At 46.5% G+C, this 25,255-nt stretch overlaps 2 protein-coding genes across 2 annotated transcripts; one reads left to right on the forward strand and one right to left on the reverse strand.

Annotated features, from left to right (window-relative positions):
* The first annotated feature begins 3,403 nt into the window (after positions 1 to 3,403).
* On the forward strand, positions 3,404 to 6,938 carry LOC119317144 (ammonium transporter 1 member 2-like). The gene is made up of 2 exons (XM_037591553.1): positions 3,404 to 5,021; positions 6,864 to 6,938. Exon 1 carries the CDS (start codon positions 3,475 to 3,477, stop codon positions 4,984 to 4,986), a length of 1,512 nt encoding a protein of 503 aa, XP_037447450.1. The 5' UTR covers positions 3,404 to 3,474; the 3' UTR covers positions 4,987 to 5,021; positions 6,864 to 6,938.
* A 2,909-nt stretch (positions 6,939 to 9,847) lies between these two features.
* Positions 9,848 to 14,757, reverse strand: LOC119317145 (pentatricopeptide repeat-containing protein At1g33350-like). Its single transcript, XM_037591554.1, has 4 exons — positions 12,934 to 14,757; positions 12,813 to 12,854; positions 10,556 to 10,649; positions 9,848 to 10,193 (listed from the first exon to the last, which is right to left on the reverse strand). The coding sequence occupies exon 1, from the start codon at positions 14,730 to 14,732 to the stop codon at positions 13,152 to 13,154; it is 1,581 nt and encodes a 526-aa protein (XP_037447451.1). The 5' UTR covers positions 14,733 to 14,757; the 3' UTR covers positions 9,848 to 10,193; positions 10,556 to 10,649; positions 12,813 to 12,854; positions 12,934 to 13,151.
* Positions 14,758 to 25,255: the final 10,498 nt, after the last annotated feature.

Raw genomic sequence — 25,255 nt, forward strand, 5'->3', positions numbered from 1 at the left:
GAATTTGATCCCATAATAGTTTCCCTTTTTGAGTCAAGCAATAATCCCTAAAGTATTCATGTTGATCCAACGTGTCTCCCAATACATAATTGAATGGGGTTTTCTCAGGATTATCAAAGTAGTACATAATATTTTTCACATAACCAGCAGCAAGGGTTTTAGGAGGTTCCCCATCTCCATGAGTAGCAGGTACACCTAATTGTTTTGGTATTTCATGTTCCATATCCATAACTAAAGATAGAGAACAATTTAGACTAGCAAATAAAAATTACTTAGTGATAAAGCAAACAAGCACACACGAGAATACTCACCCCACGCTATGGCTCCCCGGCAACGACGCCAGAAAAAGGTCTTGATAACCCACAAGTATAGAGGGTCAATTGTAGCCTCTTTCGATAAGTAAGAGTGTCGAACCCAATGAGGAGCTAAAGGTAGAACAAATATTTCCTCAAGTTCTATCGACCACCGATACAACTCTACGCACGCTTGACGTTCGCTTTACCTAGAACAAGTAAGAAACTAGAAGTACTTTGTAGGTGTTTCTGGATAGGTTTGCAAGAATATAAAGTGCACGTAAATAAAAAGTAGGGGCTGTTTAGGTAAAGAAGCAATAAAGTTAGTATAACAAGTGTGGAAAAGTGGTGGTAGGAGTTGTGAAATTGTCCCTAAGCAATTGACTACTTTACTAGACCGATAGCAAGTTTTATGTGGGAGAGGCCACTGCTAGCATGTCATCCCTGACTTGGAATTCTATGCACTTATGATTGGAACTGTTAGAAAGCATCTGCAACTACTAACGTTCATTAAGGTAAAAGCTAACCATAGCATTAAGATATATTGGTCCCCCTTCAATCCCGTATGCATCAATTTCTATGCTAGGCTGAAGTTTCTGCCACTCTTGCCCTCCAATACATAGTCCTATCAACATACAACTAACCCTATGGTGTGATCCACGCGCGCGCTCATATGATGGGCACCAAAGGACAGCAACATAACCACAAGCAAATTAAATCAATCATAGCAATTCATCAAGCACCGATAGGACAACAAAAATCTACTCAGACATCATAGGATGGCAACACATCGTTGGATAATAATATGAAGCATAAAGCACCAAGTTCAAGTAGAGGGTACAGCGGGTTGCGGGAGAGTGGACCGTTGTAGATAGAGGGGGGAAGGTAATGGAGATGTTGGTGAAGATGACAGAGGTGTTGGTGTAGACCGCCGTCACACGATGATGGCCCCAGCGGCGTTCCGGCGCCACTGGGAGAGAGGGAGAGAGAGCCCCCTTCTTCTTCTTCTTATTTGACCTTCTCCCTAGATGGAAGAAGGGTTTCCCCTCTGGTCCATGGCCTCATGGCATGGGAGGGGCGAGAGCCCCTCCGAGACTGGATCTGTCTCTCTGTCTCTCTCTGTTTCTGCGTTCTGGGATTCTGCCCTTTCATCGTTTCTTATATATCCGGAGATCCGTAACTCCGATTGCATTGAAACCTTTGCTCTGATTTTTTCCGAAAGTTAGCTTTCTTGCGGCTGAAGAAGAGCAGTAACCGCCTTACGAGTGGCTCCCTTGGGCACCGTCTCGCGTTGATTTTCTTCCCATATTTCACATATATTCCAAAAATAATCCCCGTTCGTTTTTATCCCATTTGGACTCCGTTTGATATGGATATTCGGCGAAACAAAAAACATGCAACAAACAAGAACTGACACTGGGCACTGGATCAATATGTTAGTCCTCAAAAATAGTATAAAAAGTTGCCAAAAGTATATGAAAGTTGTATAATATTGGTATGGAACAATCAAAAATTATAGATACGACGAAGACGTATCAACTGGCAACTGGCAAGCATGCCATGGCTCTGGTAAGCTGCCGGGCTCACCGATGCCGGAGTATCCAGACACCCAGGAGTTAGACACCGTCAACGTTGATGCTCTTGAGAAGGATTGTGAGCACGTTCCTGTGTTTGATAGGAAGAGGAAGCGGGCAGGCTTCATGGAGGAGGAGCTGAGCGTCTTCAACAGCATGACTGAGGCAGTGAAGGAGGTTGCCACCGCCATCAGGGAGAGCAAGAGTGTGGCCGTCCACCCTAAGCTCTACAACACCATCATGGATCATATTGGCTTCAGCCCAGAGGCTCTCATGGTGGCTCTCAACCACCTGCTGGACAACAAAGCCTAGGGTGTTGGGTTTGTTGCCATGGGAGCGGACCACAGGGTGCTCTGACCGAAAGACCTGGCTGGGCAAGCACTACTACTAGTGCTGCTTCTGCTGGTGGCGACGGCATGCATGATGCTCGACGGCGATGGCAACAAGGACGACGATGACGACATATATTTTGTGTAGTTAGGGCTTGAAAACAATTTTAGGGTTTGTATATTTTGGTGAGGTGGTATATACTAACCCCTCACGGTGATCCCTGCGGTGATCACGAACTTGCGGTGGTTGGATGACACCCTCTTTTAGATGTGGTGGTAGGATGATACCAAAGTAGTGCTAGGTTGAACTTGTTATGGTCATGCATGCTTACTAATGCTCTTCTGCTCCATTGCTTGCTCCTAGAGTTCTTCATTGCTTGATGTTTGTGTGTTCTAATGCTTGTTGCTTGAACTTATTGCTTGTTTGCACTGCCGAGCAAGTGGTATGTGGTGTTCGAAGGTAGGGTTTCAGGGGTTTACAGTTCATGAGAAGCTTGCAACAAACAAGTTTCAAGGTACAACGACAACAACCACAGATGAGGGTTTAAGACTAGACAGACGGCAGAAGATGCCTACTCCAAATATGTGCGAGAGTATTCATGCAACAAGGTTGAGGTTGGCAAGAAGGTGTGTCGGCCGTTAGGACTGAAGAATTTCGTCATCTTCGTCCAATTCATCGTCATAGCAGTGCTGTGGCGTTGGTGTGTTTGGTGTGATCGTGTGAAAGGTGTAGTAGTATTGATAAGCTCACCAAGTAGGGTACAAGGTGAGCACAACTCTATGCTCGTATGTAACCAAACAACGTGCACCCATGTGAGTACATACAATGCGAGCAACCAAACACGGTATGTGAAGACATCGCTACGATGCAGGAAGAGGACATACAGACAACCAAACTAAGTGGATATATTGATTTTTAGCCTACAATTGCTCAGTCAGGCCCAACTGAAATAAGTATGCAAATGGATAAAAAACAATGCAGGTCCTCCAGATGTATGCGGCCGGCATGCGGGTGTTTTCAACCACCAGGAACAAAAAGAGCAACAAGCAACCACAGGGGTGTGTCCCACACGTCAAGCTCGTAGGAATGAATATTCACTGGCAGGTAGGCCCAAGCAGAAACTGAACGGGTTGGCTACCGGCGCTGCTGCCGTCTCGCCTATAAATCCGTCCGCTCCGTTTGCACCTCCATCTCGCGCCGCGCCTCTCAGACACCTGCACCTGCCATTGCTCCTTGAGCAGAGTAGTCATAAGGCAAGGGAAGCAAGGCGGCCGAAGATGTCGACGTGCGCCGCGAGCCTGGCGCCGCTGCTGGGCACGGCGGCGGCGAACGCGACGGACTACCTGTGCAACCAGTTCGCGGACACCACCACGGCGATCGACTCGACGTACCTGCTCTTCTCCGCCTACCTGGTGTTCGCCATGCAGCTCGGCTTCGCCATGCTCTGCGCGGGCTCCGTCCGGGCCAAGAACACCATGAACATCATGCTCACCAACGTGCTCGACGCCGCCGCCGGCGCGCTCTTCTACTACCTCTTCGGCTTCGCCTTCGCCTTCGGTACGCCCTCCAACGGCTTCATCGGGAAGCACTTCTTCGGCCTCCGTGACGTTCCCCAGGTCGGCTTCGACTACAGCTTCTTCCTCTTCCAGTGGGCCTTCGCCATCGCCGCGGCCGGGATAACCTCCGGCTCCATCGCGGAGCGGACGCAGTTCGTGGCCTACCTCATCTACTCGGCCTTCCTCACCGGCTTCGTCTACCCTGTGGTGTCCCACTGGATCTGGTCCGCCGACGGCTGGGCCTCCGCCTCCCGGACGTCGGGGCCGTTGCTCTTCAACTCCGGCGTCATCGACTTCGCCGGGTCCGGGGTTGTCCACATGGTCGGCGGCGTGGCCGGGCTCTGGGGCGCGCTCATCGAGGGCCCCCGCATTGGGCGGTTCGACCACGCCGGACGAGCGGTGGCGCTGCGCGGGCACAGCGCGTCGCTCGTCGTCCTGGGCACCTTCTTGCTCTGGTTTGGCTGGTACGGGTTCAACCCCGGCTCGTTCCTCACCATCCTCAAGTCCTACGGCCCGCCCGGCAGCATCCACGGGCAGTGGTCGGCGGTAGGCCGCGCGGCCGTGACGACCACCCTCGCCGGCAGCACGGCGGCGCTGACGACGCTGTTCGGGAAGAGGCTCCAGACGGGGCACTGGAACGTGCTGGACGTCTGCAACGGCCTCCTGGGCGGCTTCGCGGCGATCACCGCGGGGTGCTCCGTGGTGGACCCGTGGGCGGCGATCATCTGCGGGTTCGTGTCGGCGTGGGTGCTCATCGGGCTGAACAAGCTGGCCGCCAGGTTCAAGTTCGACGACCCGCTGGAGGCGGCGCAGCTGCACGGCGGGTGCGGCGCGTGGGGCGTCATCTTCACGGCGCTGTTCGCGCGCAGGGAGTACGTGGAGCAGATCTACGGCGCGCCGGGGCGGCCGTACGGGCTGTTCATGGGCGGCGGAGGGCGGCTGCTGGGCGCGCACGTGGTGCTGATCCTGGTGATCGCGGCGTGGGTGAGCTGCACCATGGGCCCGCTGTTCCTGGCGCTCAACAAGCTGGGGCTGCTGCGCATCTCCGCCGAGGACGAGATGGCCGGCATGGACCAGACGCGGCACGGTGGGTTCGCGTACGCCTACACCGACGAGGACTCCGGCAGCAGGCCGGGCCGCGGCGCCGGCGGCAGCGTCGGAGGGTTCATGCTCAAGTCGGCGCAGACCTCGCAGGTCGCGGCCGACGCCACGTCCCCGAGCAGCTCGGTCTAGTGATTTATATATGCTGTAATAACGGATACACATATTTCATACACGGGAAATGTTTAAAAACAGGCGGATGATTTGTTGGTTTGATCAGCCGCCTCCGGGGCCGTTCGATCGCTGTGGCGCCGAAGCCTCTTTCTAGCCGCATGCAAAGTCAGCCCACCTACGTGACCGCGTAGCCCTCGTAGTAGCTAGACGCGCGCCTGACTTTTTTTCTTTTCTTTTTGCCGTGGTTGCGTTCCGTGACTGTCTAACAATCCATTCTACTTGTACTTTCTCACGCAGTGTTTAGCCATGTAGCTATGCATGTATGTGATGCTACAAATAATCTTAATAGAAAGCACTTAGCAAGCAGCAAACAAAGATTCCATAGCATCATATTCTTGATGTTGAATGTGGGTATTTGTTGGATTTTATCCTAGCAAGCTCATGGTGTCATGGTTGCTTGGATATAGCAATGCTTAAGGTAGTATCCTTAATTTCGCAAAAAGAAAAAAGGTAGTATCCTTACGCCGCCGCTGCTGCCGCAGTAGCATAGATATCATTGCATCATCATCGGAGCAGCCGAGCTACCATCGTAGCATCGTCAAAACAGCCATGCCGTCTTCGTAGCCACGGTACGGAAGCACGCCGTCGCAGCATCGTCGAAGTAGTCGGGCCTTTGTTGGATTATCGTTGTGGTCATCGAAGCACGCCGTCGCAGCACCACCGTGACCGTTCGAAGCACGTCGTCGTTGCGGTTCGTCGCATCATTGCCACAACTGTTGAAGCACGCCATCGCAACATCATCGAAGCAGCCGGGTTGCCGTCGTAGCATCACCGCAGCTACCGAAGCACTCATCGTGACCGTCAAAGCATGTTGTCACAACATCCTTGAAGCAGCCGGGTTGCAGTCATAGCATCACCGCAGCTATCGAAGCACTCGTCGTGGCCTTCGAGGAATACCGTCGCATCATCCTTGAAACAGACGTGTTGCCTTCGTAGCATCGCCGTAGCTACCGAAGCACCCATCATGGCCTTCGAGGAATACCGTCGCAACATCCTTGAAACAGACGTGTTGCCTTCGTAGCATCGCCGTAGCTATCGAAGCAGCCATCATGGCCTTCGAGGAATACCGTCGCAACATCCTTGAAACTGACGTGTTGCCTTTGTAGCATCGCCGCAGCTACCAAAGCACCCGCTATGGCCGTCGAAGCCTGCTCTCGCAACATCCTTGAAGCAAACATGTTGCCAATGTAGCATCGCCGTGGCTACCGAAGCACCCGTCGTGGCCGTCGAAGCATGATGTCGCAACATCCTTAAAGCAGACAAGTTGTCGTCGTAACATCGCCGCATCCGTCGATGCACACCGCAGCCATCAAAGCGTGTCGTCGCAACATCCTCGAAGCAGCCGGGGTGATATTGCAGCATCACCACGGCCACCGAAGCACGCCCTCGCGCCATCGCGGCGACCGTCGAAGCATGTTGTGCCCTCGCGCCATCGCGGTGACCGTCGAAGCATGTTGTTGGAACATCGTTGAAGCGGACAGGCTTTCGTCGCAGCATGCCTCGTAGGATCGCTGCCGCTATCGAAGCAGTCGGGCTGCCGCTGTCCAGCGTCCAAGCACTGCTCACGCTCACACACTACGCCCACAACAACTAGACCACCATTGGATGGTCACCTGTGTACGTTCTTTTCTTTTGGATGTATTGCCATGCAGAGTTGACGTATGTGTGTGAGTGCAAAAAACGTGTGGCCCAACCCAGCCCATCTCACGTGATGCGTCCGTCAGCGGGGCAGTACTGCAGCGGGGAAGTTGGGACCGTTCGATAGGCTGGATCGCAAGGCTGGCTAGGCGGCCTAAATTCAGCAAATATCATCCGGATGACGCGTAGCAGTGGCCTTCATACACACGCACAAATGACATGCGTGCAAGTGCAACGCCTCGATATGTTTCCCCTTTTTGTGTTGGGTTGGATCTCGAACTCCTCAACGTTTGATGCTACGTGAGTACTGCTACGTGATTGTATAATAAGATCCACGGGAGGAAGTAGTCTCCTAATTTTTTTTTTCTGTGCTATGCGCGCGCGTGTGTGGAACTACGTGTGCTTGTCTTTTTTCTTCTTTGAAACTTAGGTGCTAACTTTGTCAGATTAAAGAACAGTTACATCATCCACCTTTCCCGCAAAAAAAGAAGTTAGTACATCATCCACCAGGCACTTTACAAGAAGCAATGCTACACACACGAGCATTATGCTAGCGGGGTTTACGAGGCTGCTTAGTTGGGCTAATTTAATTAGAGATTTGTAAAAGCCCCGTAAAGCTCCGTGGGTATAGAATTTTCGCTTTACAAGAGATATCGACGCCTCCTCTAACTACAAAGATGTTGGTGTCGAGACGGCTAGCGGAGTTAGTTTATGAGAGACAACATTTACCTCTCTTACACAGTGAAGGAATGAAACCAAAGCATGTCTTGAAGAGAGGATGATACAATCTGCACCATGGTGGCCGCTCCCGAGGTTGTGAAGCCCCCCCTCCTGCATCGTGTTGATCACTTCCATGTTCCATGTAGTCCAATTGTGGTCGGAAGTAGTCTGTTTCTGAGTGCACAGGCCTCTGCCATGATGCATCGCCAACATACTCAAGTCGTTGTTAGATACATCAATAAACCCCCATTTGTCGTCTCGAAGAACATTTGCTTATGATGTTTTTAGTCTTGCTTATCATGTTTATCCCTAGCCATGAAAGTGGCTTAAAAAAGAGTATGGCATGTGTTAGATTCCCCGCAAAAAAAGTGTTAGGTTATCAGTGGTTCCGACAATGGATATGGTATGGAATTCTCCCTCCGTTACTCCATTGCACTCTACTGTTGAGTGCACGAAAACTTGGTATCATAGGGGTTGTTTAGTTTCTATTCACATCTTACCACACTTTGGCACACCTCAAGTTAGAAAAATTTCAAGTTAGGTGTGTGTTTGTCTGTTTGATTCTAACCACACCTAAGATAAAGATTATTTGAGATTTGCTACACCTACATAGACTTATGTGATTTTACGTACTGACTAGGAAACGAAGTTGACTTGGCATAATTTAATTGGAAGAAAAAATGTCCCAGGCCCCACCCATTAAATTCAGGGAGATTATTAGTTGACTTGTAAGTTTTACGTAGACTACTCGTACGTGTGTCATTTTTTGGAATTATTTTATAAGCAATATGTCCCATATGACATTCACACAAAAAATGTAGCAAGATTTCTTAAGGCAAGCCAAAGTATGACTAAGAATCTTAACTTAAGCAAGTGTGACAAAAATAATGTGGCAACATATGACAAATATAGTCACAAACCAAACAGGCCGATAATGCCAGCTTTTGGGTTTCGACTCCACGAGTCCACACCACATCATGCACAATCTTTACTCCGTCCCTTGTTCGCTTCTATGCACTCGTCTTTATTTTGTGCATACAACGAGTAAATTGCAGAAAACCACCAGTTTGAAGATTAGGTTTGCGAAAACCACTACAATACATTTTTTTTGCAGAAAACACCATGTCTTCAGTATTTTTTTTTCAAAAACCACTGATTGACGGATTAGAGTCGTTTGAGCGCGTTTATGATAGATGGGTCCCTATTTTTGCTTACGTGGCGTAACGGTTTGGGTTTAAAGCAAAAATGTCTCTCAAGTTTTTTCCCCATGCAGCCCAGACCCTTCCCATGGGCTCCGCAGCCGAATAGCATTCCCGCCGCTGCTCCCTGCACGGGCCACCGCCGCGCCTCCCTCCGCACGACGCAGGACTCCGCCACTACTCCCTCCACGGCCGCCGACGCTCCCTACGCAGGACGCGGGCCACCGCCTCTACCTCCACGGCCGCAGCCACCGCCTCCCTCCGCAGGACGCAAGCCGCCGCCGCCTCCCTCCGCAGGATGCAGGCCGCCGCCGCTCCCTCCCCAGGATGCAGGTCACCGCCGTCGTCGCCCGTCACCGGATCCGGTCAAATCGGCCTCCAATGTCCCCGCCCGGCACCGGATCTGGCAGGAATGCCTCGGCCAGATCAGCGTGGTGAGCGCGTGGGGCAATAGCGTCCACAGCCCTGTCAGTCATGGGGCGGCACCAGGCCGCGACGACCATCTCTGCGGGCCTGCGACGGCCACGCCGCCCGCGACGACCATCTCTGCGGGCCTACGACGGCCACGCCGCCCGCGACGGCCATCTCTGCCCGCGAAGAAGAGGCGCCGACGCTGCCACACCGTCCGCGAAGAAGAGCTCGTCGTGGAGGCCGCGTCCTCGATGAGCTGCAGTTGGCCGGCCGAGGAGCTCGAGGTGGTTGCGCTCCAGACGATGCTCTAAGCCTCATGGGCGTCTTGTTCTGTTCCCATACCCCGATGGCCACCCTCTCGCCGGCGACGAGACCCATGGGCATCGCGTGAGCCATGGGCGCTGTGCTGCCGGTTTTCTGCACACGGGGACCTAATTGCGTTTTCGTTTTTTGATTAAGGGGTGTCCATATAAAATTGTTGGGACTAGTTTGTAAATATAGATAAAAATCCATTTTGCATGAAAAGTTATGCCACGTAAGCAGAAAACGGAACCCATCTGTCATAAACTAGCTTAACTGACCCCGATCCGCCGATCAGTGTTTTCTGCAAAAAGATTACTGAAGACATGATGTTTTCTGCAAAAAAAAAAGTATTGTAGTGATTTTTGCAAACCTAGCCTTCAAACTGATGGTTTTTGCAATTTACTCGCGTACAACAGAACTGGGATTGTTTAATCCTTCCCGTTCCTACAATGAATGGATCACTAAAACTAGGTTATAATTTAGGAGTCTTTCTAATTGTACTTGTCAGTTCTCGCCGGCTACAGGCATTAGCCAACAGGAAAGGATCGAAGATTTTATCTGCTTTTGGATTGATCATATCATGGTGAAACATACGGTTCACAGTTTACATGGCAAGGCATCGCTGGAATTATTCTCTGGTCGAGTGTAAAGGAGCACTTTTATTCCCCGTCTCACGCTGTTGGTGCACTGCATTGTACCTTGCATGTTTGTTCTATAATCTGCACCATCCTTTTCGACCTCCATTTTTCTTCTATCTAGATTGCAACAGCAATGTCCGGTGCTCATTTCCCCATGTCCTCCCCCGATCCTGCCATTTGACACATTCTGAGCAGGAAGATATGGAAGCTACACGCATCTGCTAACTTGGGTCTTCTTTTCCCTTGAAAGAATCACCTTTTCACCAAGTTGTGGGGACATGATGAGAGGACGAGAATACCTCAATTTATGATAAATCAATAAGAAAAGCGAGCCCAGCTAAGCTAGGAAAGAGCAAATCTATGATCGCAAAATATGTAGTCATACTGCTGCACATAGCATATTGTTAGGGCCAGGGCGCCACAATTCTCATCCAAGTAATAATGGCCTTTTCAGACGAGTGATGTGCAACAGATTCCAACTTCCCGAATATATCTGTCACCCCAACTGGCTACTCCAGCAGCTAAATTAATGCTTCTTAATAGGTTCAAACTCCAGATTACATGAAACCGATATAATCGTTTAAGAGAAGTCCACAAAATGATTAAATATAGAATTACCTGCTGAAATACATGCATGGAAATGTTAGACAACTTCTGTCATTTGTTCTACACTCCATCTTTAGCTTCTATCGTCTCCTTTCTTTTTGCCCTCCTGTACAGGAAAGAGAAACAGAAACAATGGCAGGAGACAGGAGCATTATGCACGGTGATGTTGGTTTTCAAAATCATCCAGCATGGATGTTTAAAATCCGCCCACAAATCAGAAACTTACTATGGCCGATTACTAATAATATCAACTTGACGAAAGTACAAATGGTGGCAACCAGCAATTTGACTGAGTAAATACACTTTTTGGATCAAAAAACATGCATCTAACAAATTGGTACTAGTAAATAACAGTAGCAGTTACAGAACAATAGAGGCTTTAAGCTGTGATAATAAAGTGGATCAATAGGTGGTACAAGATATTTTGCTTCCCAGCCAATTGCAAGGCTCCACAAAGAGTAACAGTTCTGCATTTGATAGAACTGGTTTTGCCAACTCATATTTTTTTATCTGGACTTCATAAGTTTGCATAAATATTTTACAAAGCTAACCTATCAGCAAAGGATAGTTCCAACTTCCAAGCATGGTCTTTGCTACTGCTACATTAAAATGCATGCAGCAAAGTTGATTGCTTCCAGTAATTTAGCAACAATTTTATAGTTTGATTCAGTCATTTGTACTACTATATAAATGTATAAATCCAACATATCCTATCAAAACAAAACGGAGTTCTCATATATAATTAGGAAACACACAAGTGTATATTTTAACTAGACCCTCCAATTAACAGTAATATATCTTCAACACTTCACTTTTCCTATCCAAAATAATGCAACATGATGGTAGCTGGAACCGAGAGAAAAACAAATTTCACTTAAGCCATCGCAAACCAGACTAGTTGTGATCTTCTCCGTCTGCCATGTTTTGAAAAGTTTTGCCGATACACAATGAAACCATGCTTTGAGAACAGTCATATGTGATATACTCAGCATGATCACTTTTTTTGCAGTATATTTCCAAAACCACCAATGCTTTAGAAAGGGTTAGGTGACTGATTATAAATGTGTGGCTTGCTTGAACAGTTGCACTAACCCAAACATACTCATGAGATCCTATAGTCAATCCTGTTTTTACTAAATCAACTGAGTCATCATCCTAGAAAAGTTTGGAGAACAAGCAAATCGAACATCACAGTGTAGGTTATATGAAGTAAGATGATATGCATCTTAATAAAGTGGCAAACCAAGAAAGAGGGGAAAATGAGTGAGTATTCTATCGAGGACAAGTTTCTACACCATAGAGGCGGTCAATTTCTGTTTGACATGTTACTATTGATAGATACTAGATGGGATGAAAACGGAGCGGAAACGGACAGAACTGGGTGCTGCCACATTTGTTTCCATATTTTTTTGCAGATGCAGAAACAAATACAGAAACCCCAAAAATGAATACGGAGACAGATAACCGAAAACAGACACAGAGCGAATACAGAGCGGACACGGTAACAAAAGTGGGCGTTGAGCGGAACTTAAAAACGCCATGAATCATAGAGAAATACACAGAAACAAATTTAATGAATTGTTAACATGGCTACAAAATAATATGATTATGTTAGCAACTTAGCATAGCATTGTAGTAGTACTGGACAATTGCATATAGGATCTAGTTGAGTACGTGTGTGATATTGAAGTTGGGCCTAAATGATCGATTCTGCTCATTGTGTCATTGTGTGTTGTTTGGTGGTTGTGCTACAAAGCAGCTATAGGCCAGGCCAATATTGAAAACAGAAAGTCCATATTCACGGAAACAGAAAGTTCCATTTCCACGTCTGTTCCACCGGAAAACGCCATTCCGTTTTTGTTTCCATTTCCACATTAAAAAATTCCATTTCCATTTCCGTTTTGCAAATTTCCATTTCCATTTTCATATTTCCTGTCCGTTTCCATTTTTCCTCTGAAAAAACAGAAAGTTTTCGCTCCATTTTCATCCCTAACTAGATAGTACGCTACCTTCCACCAGTCACAACACAAAATGGCATATCAGATTGTCAGGCAATAGTCGCTAACCAATGGAAACACAGAACATCGATCTAATCAACAGAACAGCAGTGAAGACAAAAGATAGGGAAGCTACACGTGGGACTGAATGTGGGACTGCTAGCAGCACTACTGATTATTAAACCGACACCAATTAATAAGATTAACATAAATATATAAGGTCATTCATAACTTAAATAATCAATATGAATGACATGAAAATACATGCATACCTTATGCACCAATTGCGCTATGAAATAGTAACACATCAGTCCCTACAGAAGTACAGTACAGTACTGGCATAAGTACTACCTCTGGCATGGAGTAACTTGATAGTGGGGTTCGAGGGAATACCTTCATGCGTACATCCAACATAACTCCTAATCAGCCTAGGTCAAAAATTTCAATTTACCCCACTTCACTTACGGAATAGAAGTTTCCGACTTTCAAAATAAAACTATCAATCTATCCAAATCAATCCTCACGGGCTTTTCTTCTATTTAGGCTTCAGCCTGTAATGTCTACTTCTCATAATACTATACAGGAAGAACTCCTGTTGCGTCTATAAGAAATTAATCCTGGCACATTTCCATTGAGGCCACTAATTCCACAAGAGTGTTACAGATATCCTCTGATACAGGATGAGTATCGTCACCAGAGTAAAACATGTGTGTCTTGCGATCCACCTCGATCCAACTACAACCAGGCACTTTCTTGCCCATATCCTCCTGCATCAGCTTCCTTACCTTCGTAACCTGTTCCCAGGATCCACCTTCACTGTATAAGTTTGCCAGCATCACAACATAATTAACATTGTCCGGGTTCAACTGCAGTAATTTTCTTATAGCAAACTCAGCAAGCTCTAGCTGTCTGTGTACCCTACAGGCATTGAGAAGTGACCCCCAAATGACCTCATCTGGTTGGACTTTCATATCTTTGATTACATTCATTACATCTTCAAATCGTGCTGCTCGACCAAGAAGGTCAATGATACACCCATAATGCTCAATCTCTGGCTCAATTCTCAGCTCATCGCACATGAGTTCAAAGTACATAAGCCCTTCATCGACAAATCCACCATGGGTGCACGCATTTAACAGTCCCACAAATGTAACCTCATCAGGTTCAATTCCTGCGTTCCTCATCTCACCGAAGACAGCAATTGCACTCTTGCTGTGCCCATGTAGTGCAAGGCAATTAATCAGACAATTCCATGTGGTCAGACTCTTGTCGGAAAACTCATCAAACATCCACCTCGCCCCCTTCAAAGTCCCGCATTTGCCATACATATCAATCAACCCATTCACAACAGACGAGCCAAAACCAACACAGCTCCTCCACGCATAACCATGGATGACCTTCCCGATTTTCAGCATCCCAAGGTGCCCACATGCAGACAGCACACAAGCAACTGTGGTCCCATTCGGCCGGAACCCCTCTTCCACCATCCTGCTACAAATCCCCAGAGCCTCCAGAAACAATCCATTCTGCGTGCAGCCAGCGATCATCGCATTCCACGCAGCCACATCCCTCTCGGGCATCCGTTCAAACAGAACAATCGCGTCTCCGACCTTCCCGGCCCTTGTGTAGCCGGACAGTAGCGCGGTCCAGGAGACCACATTCCTCTCGGTCAAACCACCAAACAGCTTTCGTGCGTCCAGCATCATGCCATACCTCGAGTACCCATCAAGCAGCGAAGTCCTTACAACATCATGCGCGTGGAACCCGCTCTTGTAGGCGTGGGAATGGATCGACCTAACCAGCTGTACGCCGACGACGCAGGCGGCGCGGAGGACCAGCGGGTAGACGAACTGGTTGGGCGCGGAGCGGCCGCGGCGGAGCATACGGAGGAAGAGGGCGAGGGCGTCCTGGGCGTACGCCTGCGCGGGGGATGCGGCGGCGTAGGCAGAGAGCATGGCGGAGTAGAGGAAGACATTGGGATAGGGCGTGGAGTCAAAGAGGCGGCGGGCGTAGGGGAGGCAGGAGAGGCGGAGGGATGCGAAACGGAGGAGGTGGAAGGTGGTGGGTTGCGTGGCGGCGCGGGCGGTGACGACGGAGTGGGCATGGAGCTGCTTCAGGTGAGCGAGGGTGGCGCAGCGGGAGAGAACGCCGACGAAGTCGCCGTGGGAGAACGGAGGAGGTGCCGGAAGCATCGTCGCGGTGGCGCCGCGCGGGACTTCTTTTTTTGGTTTGTGCTGTGTGTGAGTTTTACACAGACAGGAGCTGTGTTTCGCTTACGACGAGACCTCCTGTGTGACGCCCATTGGCGTCAAACAGGCTAGGCCACGCCTGACAGTCTTGGCATATGGGCCAGCCCACAGTGGCGCGAACGTTTTTCTGTCCCTTTAGTTTTTTAGTAAGTTTTTCTCCAAACAAAACCGACTGTTGTTTTGTATGGAGCTAAATATTCTAAAACCAATTGAAAAATTAGAAAAACTATTTCAGAAGTTTTTTCAGTATGTGTTTATATAAAAAGGTTCAGTGCATACATAAAATTTCACGGCATATTAAGTGTGTATTTAAACAATGTTCATTGTATAACTAAAAAAGATTTATCATATACTAAAAATGTTCAATGTAAAAAAATAGTTCATCGTATACAAAAAAAGTTTAGTGTATACTTAAAAAATGTTCATAGTATATAAAAAAAGTTTAGTGTGTACAAAATAACAATTCTGAAATATAGGAAAAAGGAAAAGAAAAATAAACATGAAGAAAAAAGAAAAAAATAATCACACAGAGAAAAAAAAAGGAAAACTAACTTATAGTCATGAACGAAAAAAAGGCGTCTACTAGGCGTCATCTGGCTCATAACCAATAGCAATCAGCTGCCTGGTTAGCCCTATGATCTACGAGAATTAGACTGCTCAGATTATTCACGTGGGGTGCTGAAGCCTAGGCTTTCACACGTCACGTAGGACCAATCTTCATCAACATCTTCAACAACACCATCTCCTCTCAAACCCTAGTTCATCTCTTGTATTCAATCTTTATCTCAAAATCTCAGATTGGTACCCGTGGATTGCTAGTAGTGTTGATTACATCTTGTAGTTGATGCTAGTTGGTTTATTTGGTGGAATATTAAATGTTCAGATCCTCAAACATATTCAATACCCTTCTGATCTTGAACATGAATATGATTTTTGAGTAGTTACTTTTATTCTTGAGGACATGTGAGAAGTCTTGTTATACGTAATCATGTGAAGTTAGTATTTGTTCAATTTTTTGATGATATGTATGTTGTTCTTTCTTTAGTGATGTCATGTGAACGTTGACTACATGACATTTCACCATACTTGGGCCTAAGAGAAGATATTGAGGAGTAATAAGTAGATGATGGGTTGCAAGAGTGACAGAAACTTAAACCCTATTTTATGCGTTATTCCATAAGGGGCTGATTTGGATCCATATGTTTAATACTATGGCAAGATTTATCTTAATCCTTCGTAGTTGTGGATGCTTGCGAGGGGGGTAATCATACAGAGTTGCTTTTTCAAGTAAGAACAGCACCCTGGCACCGGTCCACCCACATATAAAATTATCAAAGTAGCAAACGCGAATCAACTAAACATGATAAACGTGACTAGATGACAATTCCCATGTGTCCTCAAGAAAGCTTTGCTTAATATAAGAGAACGTTCCGGCTTATCCCTTGTTATAAAAAGGGTTGGGCCACCTTTCTACACCTATTGTTACTATTGCTACCTGTTACTTGTTAAAAATTGCCTTACTATCAAACTATCTATCACCGCTACTTTCAGTGCTTGCAGAGAATACCTTCCTGAAAATTGCTTATCATTTCCTTCTGCTCCTCGTTGGGTTTGACACTCTTACTTATCGAAAGTACTTATCAAAAGGACTACAATTGATCCCCTATACTTGTGGGTCATCAAATATGATTAAGATAGACCCGAGGGACATAGTTTTCACTAGATCTTCTCTCTCATAAATATAGCATACGGTGGGTAGACAATTTATTGTTGAGCAATTGATAGAAAAGCGCATAGTTATGGCGTTATTCATGGCATGATCATGTACATAGGCATTACGTCCGTGACAAGTACACCGACTCATGCCTGCATCTACTACTATTACTACACTTTGAGAGCGCTTCTATGCTTGCCTCTCTATGTATTAAGTTCATAACAGACAGAGTAATGCATGAAGTATGATGACATAATGTAAATAGAATAAAACCAAGCAATATGATTAACCCCGTCATTTTCTTCTTAGTAGTGATGACCCACAAGTATAGGGGATCAATAGTAGTCCTTTCGATAAGTAAGAGTGTCGAACCCAACGAGGAGCAGAAGGAAATGGCAAGCGGTTTTTGTAGGATCGAAAGTACCTCTAGAGGGGGGGGGGGTGATTATACTACTTGACAAAATAAAAATATTTCCTTTTCCCAATTTTAGTTGTGGGCATATTTTAGCAATTATGACAAGTCAAGCAATCAACCTACACATGCAATTCTAAGAGCATAGCAGCAGAATGCAAAACATTGCATATTAAGGTAAAGGGAAGGGTTTGGAGAAGCTAAACGCAATGGAGACACGGAGATTTTTGGCGTGGTTCTAATAGGTGGTGCTATCGTATGCACACGTTGATGGAGACTTAAACCCACGAAGGGTAACGGTTGCGCGAGTCCACAGAGGGCTCCACCCATGAAGGGTCCACGAAGAAGCAACCTTGTCTATCCCACAATGGCCATCGCCCATGAAGGACTTGCCTCACTCAGGTAGATCTTCACGAAGTAGGTGATCTCCTTGCCCTTACAAACTTCTTGGTTTAACTCCACATCAGGACGGAGGTTCCCAAGAGACACCTAACCATTCTAGGAGACACCACTCTCCAAAAGGTAATAGACGATGTGTTGATGATGAACTCCTTGCTCTTGTGCTTCAAATGATAGTCCCCCCAACACTCAACTCTGTCTCAGAGATTTGGCTATGGTGGAAGAAGGCTTTGAGTGGAAAGCAACTTGGGGAACACTAGAAATCAAGGTTCAAATGGTTGGAATAGAATCTCTTGTAACGTCCCGGACATAACATTCCATATTTGTACCTCCAACTCTCGCCATTTTCGGCAATGCTATATTAATTATTCGTGCTTGGATTTTCTCGTTGTGCGTGCATTCTTTCTTCATGTCATGCATTTCATCTCATGTCATCATGTGCATTACATTTGCATTCGTGTTCAACACTTGCATCCGGTCATGTTCGAGAGAAATGCTGTCCATTTCGAATTCCGACACTCCCACACGCATCCGCCGCACCTCCAAGATCTTGTTTTATGAGCGGGAGAAAAACATTCTCGGAATGGGCGAAGAGTTGATGAGTTGATGAGCGGTCTTGGTATATCACCGGGAGACCGCCTATCAAATTTCATTCCATTTGGAGGTCGTTTGATGCCCCAACGGTTAACCACATAAACCGTCGGATGTTTTGGAACTCCGAGACGAACCGGACCCTATCCCTCCTTCTCTTTGCAGCCCAACACCTCTCCACAACAGCCCACTAGCCCACCTAACTCCCCTCCATGCTCTTCGCCATCGGATCACGACCGTGTGGGCGAAAATGGCCCTGAAAAACTCCTCTCCTAGCTCCAAACCCTAATTAGGAGCCGCACCGCGCCATCCCGCTCCTCTCCGTCCCGTTTTTCGTGAGGTGAAAAATGGCCAAGTCTTTTCTGTATCAGCATTATGTTGCCTCCTTATGAGACCCATAACTTCGTGCATTTATATCCGATTGGAGTGTATGATATGTCAATATGTTCTGATCTTCATGCTCTACATGGTGGTGTACTTAGGATGCATGTTAGGAATCATATTGATGTCATTATCATTGTTGCAAAAGTGCTAAGTGTTGTTAAGTGCAGAAAACTGCTGTAACATGTCATTTTGTCTTTTCATAGAATTTTATGTGATTTTCTTTTGAGCAACATGCCTACATGTTTTAGGAGCATAATCATGTCATCTTTGCAGTTCTGTAACCCACTTATCATGATATGCCCTGTGGTGACTAGCACAAGCTTGCGAAGTGGGCTACTTGTTGTTTCTGTTTTCAGAAACAGTAAATTTTGTTAAGTCTAAAACTGTTACATTATGATGCCATGTTTACTTAATGCTACCATCAAATCTATGCATAATCTGGAGATGTTCAGTAATCATGTTTTGAAGATCATGTTATGCTATATCCATCCATGCCATGTTTTGCAATTATAGCCTACTGCAGCTTGTTGTTATCAGGCTCTAAAATTGCTTACAAATATTTTAGTCAACCTGTTAACATCAAGTTCATTTTTGCAAAGTGTATAGTTAGTGTTTTGTGTATCCTATGACCATACTCTTGACACGAGTAGTTGCACAAACATGTCGTATTAATGTTGGTTGTATTTTCATGCCATTATATGCTTTGTGGTGAGGTAACCAAGCTTGCAAACATGCCTACTTAATTCTGTTTCTGCCATGTCCAGTAAATTCCACCAAGTCTGAAAACTTGTTATCATTTGCAATCTTGCCATGCTGTTTTAAACATGTTCTAGTGAGTTTTAGCAGTAGCTCAGTAATCATGTTTTGTAGTGCTTGTCATGTACTTCAATTCCATGCCATTTTTTTCGTGTTGGAGTGTTGTAGCATATTTAGATGTTGCATCTTAATTGTCATGTTGCTGTTATTGTCAGTTTTGCATTGTTCATTGTTTTGCTCACCGTTTGAGTTGTGTGCATCCGTTCCTCGTGTTCTTTATATCGATTTCAACCGAAATCTTCCAATCTATCCACTGGAATGCTTAGATTACCAACATAGTGCCATGTTCATCGTTCTCTCCTTCCGTCTCGCTTGCACCCCTTCCGAAGCACCTCATATGCATATGCACATCATATCTTGCATTCCATAACATGTCTTGCATCATGTTACTTGCGCATTGCACCAAGATTGATTATTGTTCCGTTGTTTGTGTTCTTGCTTTGGGTAGAGTCGGGAGACGAGTTCGTGAACGAGGTCCCTGTCGAGTACGTTCACGAGGAGCAAGCTTTCGTTCCCACTGAGGACATTTCAGACAAGATGATCATTACCCCCGATATCACTTCTATCTTTGCTTGCTAGTTGTTCATTCTATCGCTATGTCGTGCTACCTACCACTTGTTTATATAGCCTCCCAAATTGCCATGTGAAGCCTCTAACCCACCTTCCTAGCAAACCGCTGTTTGGCTATGTTACCGCTTTTTCTCAGCCCCTCTTATAGCGTTGCTAGTTGCAGGTGCATTGCAGGTTGTTCCATGTTGGGACATGGATATGTTGGGATATAACCATATCTCTTATTTAATTAATGCATCTATATACTTGGTAAAGGGTGGAAGGCTTGGCCTTTTGCTCGGTGTTTTGTTCCATTCTTGGCGCCTTGGGTTCTGTCATACCGGTGTTATGTTCCTTGAATTTGCATTCCTTACACGGTTGGGGTTTATGGGCCCCCCTTGATAATTCGCTTTGAATAAAACTCTTACAGCAAGTCCCAACATTGGTTTTCCATTTGCCTAATAACAACTAAAATTTGCACAGGGACTAATTAACCCGAGGATTCTTAATCAACAACCCGGGCCAGTGCTCCTCATGAGTGTTGGTCCATGAGGGAGTCCTGGACTAGGGGGCCTTGGGCGTCCGGTCTATTCGATATGGGCCGGACTGATGGGTCGTGAAGACAAAGCAGAAGATCATCCCCCGTGTCCAGGTAGGACTCCTATATGCGTGGATGGCAAGTTTGGTGTCCGGATGTACTATTTCCTTCCTCTGCAAGCCGACTATGTACAACCCTAGGCCCCTCTGGTGTGTATATAAACCGGAGGGTTTAGTCCGTAGAGGATATCAGAAGAATCATAGGCTAGACAACTAGGGTTTAGGCATTATGATCTCGAGGTAGATCAACTCTTGTAACCCTTATATACATCGAATACAATCAAGCAGGGCATAGGGTTTTACCTCCTTTAAGAGGGCCCTAACCTGGGTAAAACATCGTGTCCCTATTGTCCCTTGTTACCATCGATCCTTAGACACACATATTGGGACCCCCTACCCGAGAACTGCCGATTTTGACACCGACATTGGTGCTTTCATTGAGAGTTCTGTTGTGTTGTCGACAGAAGAATCGATGGCTCGCCTCATCATCGACAACGGCGCTGTTTCCGGGGAGACCTTTCTCCGTGGTCAACTCTTTGTGTTTGATGGATTCGTGCTACGTGCCAACTCGTCTTGTCACCTTGAGCAGGTCGACAGCTACGCCCCTGGTCACCAGATCAGGTTTGGGAGTTTGAACTACATTGCCGATATCCGAGGAGATCTGTGAAGGAAATATGCCCTAGAGGCAATAATAAAGTTATTATTTATTTCCTTGTATCACGATAAATGTTTATTATTCATGCTAGAATTGTATTAACCGGAAACATAATACATGTGTGAATACATAGACAAACAGAGTGTCACTAGTATGCCTCTACTTGACTAGCTCATTGATCAAAGATGGTTATGTTTCCTAACCATAGACATGAGTTGTTATTTGGTTAACGGGATCACATCATTAGGAGAATGATGTGATTGACTTGACCCATTCCATTAGCTTAGCACTTGATCGTTTAGTTTGTTGCTATTGCTTTCTTCATAACTTATATATGTTCCTATGACTATGAGATTATGCAACTCCCGTTTACCGGAGGAACACTTTGTGTGCTACCAAACGTCACAATGTAACTGGGTGATTATAAGTATGCTCTACAGGTGTCTCCGAAGGTATTTGTTGGGTTAGCGTATTTCGAGATTAGGATTTGTCACTCCGATTGTCGAAGAGGTATCTCTGGGCCCTCTCGGTAATGCACATCACTCAAGACTTGCAAGCATTGCAACTAATAAGTTAGTTGCGGGATGATGTATTACGAAACGAGTAAAGAGACTTGCCGGTAACGAGATTGAACTAGGTATTGAGATACCGACGATCAAATCTCGGGCAAGTAACATACCGATGACAAAGGGAACAACGTATATTGTTATGCGGTCTGACCGATAAAGATCTTCGTAGAATATGTAGGAGCCAATATGAGCATCCAGGTTCCGCTATTGGTTATTGACCGGAGACGTGTCTCGGTCATGTCTACATAGTTCTCGAACCCGTAGGGTCCGCACGCTTAAAGTTCGGTGACGATCGTAATTAGGGTTTTTGCGTTTTGATGTACTGAAGGTTGTTCGGTGTCTCAGATGTGATCACGGACATGACGAGGAGTCTCGAAATGGTCAAGACATAAATATTGATATATTGGAAGCCTATATTTGGATATCGGAAACGTTCCGGGTGAAATCGGGATTTTACTAGAGTACTGGGGGGTTACCGGAACCCCCCCGGGGTTATTGGGCCTACATGGGCCCTAAGGGAGAAGAGGAGGGCCGGCCAGGGCAGGCCGCGCGCCCCCTCCCCCTAGTCCGAAAAGGACAAGGAAGGGGGGGGCGCCCCCCTTTCCTCTTTCTCCCTTCCCCCTTCCTTTTCCAACAAGGCAAGAGGGGGGAGTCCTACTCCCGGTGGGAGTAGGACTCCTCCAGGCGCACCCCCTGGGCCGGCCGCACCTCCCCTCTCCCTCCTTTATATACGGGGGCAAGGGGGCACCCCATGACACACAAGTTGATCTTCGCGATTGTTCCTTAGCCGTGTGCGGTGCCCCCTTCCACCATATTCCACCTCGGTCATATCGTAGCGGTGCTTAGGCGAAGCCCTGCGTCGGTAGAACATCATCAACGTCATCACGCCGTTGTGCTGACGAAACTCTCGCTCATCACTTTGCTGGATCGAAGCTCGAGGGACGTCACCGAGTTGAACGTGTGCAGAACTCGGAGGTGCCGTACGTTCGGTACTTGGATCGGTCGGATCGGGAAGACGTACGACTACTTCCTCTACGTTGTGTCAATGCTTCCATTGCCAGTCTACGAGGGTATGTAGACAAACACTCTTCTCTCTCGTTGCTATGCATCACCATGATCTTGCATATGCGTAGGATTTTTTTTGAAATTACTACGTTCCCCAACAGTGGCATCTGAGCCTAGGTTTTTTGCGTTGATGTTGTGCACGAGTAGAACACAAGTGAGTTGTGGGCGATATAAGTCATACTGCTTACCAGCATGTCATACTTTGGTTCAGCGGTATTGTTGGATGAAGCGGCCCGGACCAACATTACGCGTACGCGAGACTGGTTCTACCGACGTGCTTTGCACACATGTGGCTGGCGGGTGTCAGTTTCTCCAACTTTAGTTGAACCAAGTGCGGCTACGCCTGGTCCTTGCGAAGGTTAAAACAGCTCCAACTTGACAAACTATCGTTGTGGTTTTGATGCGTAGGTAAGAATGGTTCTTGCTAAGCCCGTAGCAGCCACGTAAAACTTGCAACAACAAAGTAGAGGACGTCTAACTTGTTTTTGCAGGGCATGTTGTGATGTGATATGGTCAAGACATGATGCTAAATTTTATTGTATGATATGATCATGTTTTGTAATCGAGTTATCGGCAACTGGCAGGAGCCATATGGTTGTCTCTTTATTGTATGCAATACAATCACACTGTAATGCTTTACTTTATCACTAAGCGGTAGCGATAGTCGTGGAAGCATAAGATTGGCGAGACGACAACGATGCTACGATGGAGATCAAGGTGTCGCGCCGGTGACGATGGTGATCATGACGGTACTTCGGAGATGGAGATCACAAGTACAAGATGATGATGGCCATATCATATCACTTATATTGATTGCATGTGATGTTTATCTTTTATGCATCTTATCTTGCTTTGATTGACGGTAGCATTATAAGATGACCCCTCACTAAATTATCAAAGTATAAGTGTTCTCCCTGAGTATGCACCGTTGCGAAAGTTCTTCATGCTGAGACACCACGTGATGATCGGGTGTGATAGGCTCTACGTTCAAATACAACGGGTGCAAAATAGTTGCACACACGGAATACTCAGGTTAAACTTGACGAGCCTAGCATATAACAGATATGGCCTCGGAACACGGAGACCGAAAGGTCGAGCGTGAATCATATAGTAGATATGATCAACATATTGATGTTCACCATTAATACTACTCCATCTCACGTGATGATCGGACATGGTTTAGTTGATTTGGATCACATGATCACTTAGAGGATTAGAGGGATATCTTTCTAAGTGGGAGTTCTTAAGTAATATGATTAATTGAACTTAAATTTATCATGAACTTAGTACCTGATAGTATCTTGCTTGTCTATGTTTGATTGTAGATAGATGGCTCGTGTTGTTGTTCCGTTGAATTTTAATGCGTTCCTTGAGAAAGCAAAGTTGAAAGATGATGGTAGCAATTACACGGACTGGGTCCGTAACTTGAGGATTATCCTCATTGCTGCACAGAAGAATTACATCCTGGAAGCACTGCTAAGTGCCAAGCCTGCTGCAGGAGCAACACCAGATGTTATGTAACGCCCTCGATGCGGCTATATCTCCCACGTGTCGAAGCACGACTTAGAGGCATAACCGCATTGAAAGCAATGTCGCAAGTGAGGTAATCTTCACACAACCCATGTAAATAAGTAAAGGGGAAAAGATACATAGTTGGCTTACAATCGCCACTTCACACAATTACATGAATAAAGCATTACATCATACAAATACAATCAAGGTCTGACTACGGAACCAAAATAAAAGAAGACTACCCCAAATGCTACACAGATCCCCGATCGACCCCAACTGGGCTCCACTACTGATCAACTGGAAACGAAAACGACATAATGAACGCGATCTTCATTGAGCTCCTCCTTGAGCACGGTTGCGTCATCTGCACGGTTCAACGACACTTGCAAGCTAGTTTTGGAAGTATCTGTGAGTCACGGGGACTCAGCAATCTTACACCCTCGCGATCAAGACTATTTAAGCTTATGGGACAGGTAAAAGGTATGAGGTGGAGCTGCAACAACTGACTAGCATATATGGTGGCTAACATACGCAAAAGAGAGCGAGAAGAGAAGGCAAAAGCACGGTCAAACAACTATGATCAAGAAGTGATCCTAGAACAACCTACGTCAAACATTACTCCAACACCGTGTTCACTTCCCGGACTCCACCGAGAAGAGACCATCACGGTTACACACACGGTTGATGTATTTTAATTAAGATCAACTTCAGGTTTTCTACAACCGGACATTAACAAATTCCCATCTGCCCATACCCGCGGGCACGACTTTCGAAAGTTCAAATTCCTGCAGGGGTGTCCCAACTTAGCCCATCACAAGATCTCACAGTCAACGAAGGATATTCCTGCTCCCAAGACAATCCGATCAGGCTCGGCATCCAGGTTACAAGACATCCTCGACAATGGTAAAACAAGTCCAGCAACACCGCCCGAATGTGCCAACAAATCCCGATAGGAGCTGCACATATCTCGTTCTCAGGGCACACTCATATGAGATATCCTACAAGTAAAACCAACCCTCAAGTTGCTCCGAGGTGGCCCCGCAGTCTACTCGGTCGGACCAACACTCAGAGGAGCACTGGCCCAGGGGGGTTAAAATAAAGATGACCCTTGGGCAGGCCTACCCAAGGGAAAGAAAAGGCTAGGTGGCGAATGGTAAAATCAATGTTGGGCATTGCTGGAGGACTTTTATTCAAGGCGAACTG

The sequence above is a fragment of the Triticum dicoccoides genome, chromosome 6A (genome assembly GCF_002162155.2).
Source record: "Triticum dicoccoides isolate Atlit2015 ecotype Zavitan chromosome 6A, WEW_v2.0, whole genome shotgun sequence".
In the NCBI taxonomy this organism is placed as follows: domain Eukaryota; kingdom Viridiplantae; phylum Streptophyta; class Magnoliopsida; order Poales; family Poaceae; genus Triticum; species Triticum dicoccoides.

Excerpts from the sequence above, each read along its gene's own strand:
- LOC119317144 (XM_037591553.1), top strand. The coding sequence starts at position 3,475 with ATGTCGACGTGCGCCGCGAGCCTGGCGCCGCTGCTGGGCACGGCGGCG.
- LOC119317145 (XM_037591554.1), bottom strand. The coding sequence starts at position 14,732 with ATGCTTCCGGCACCTCCTCCGTTCTCCCACGGCGACTTCGTCGGCGTT.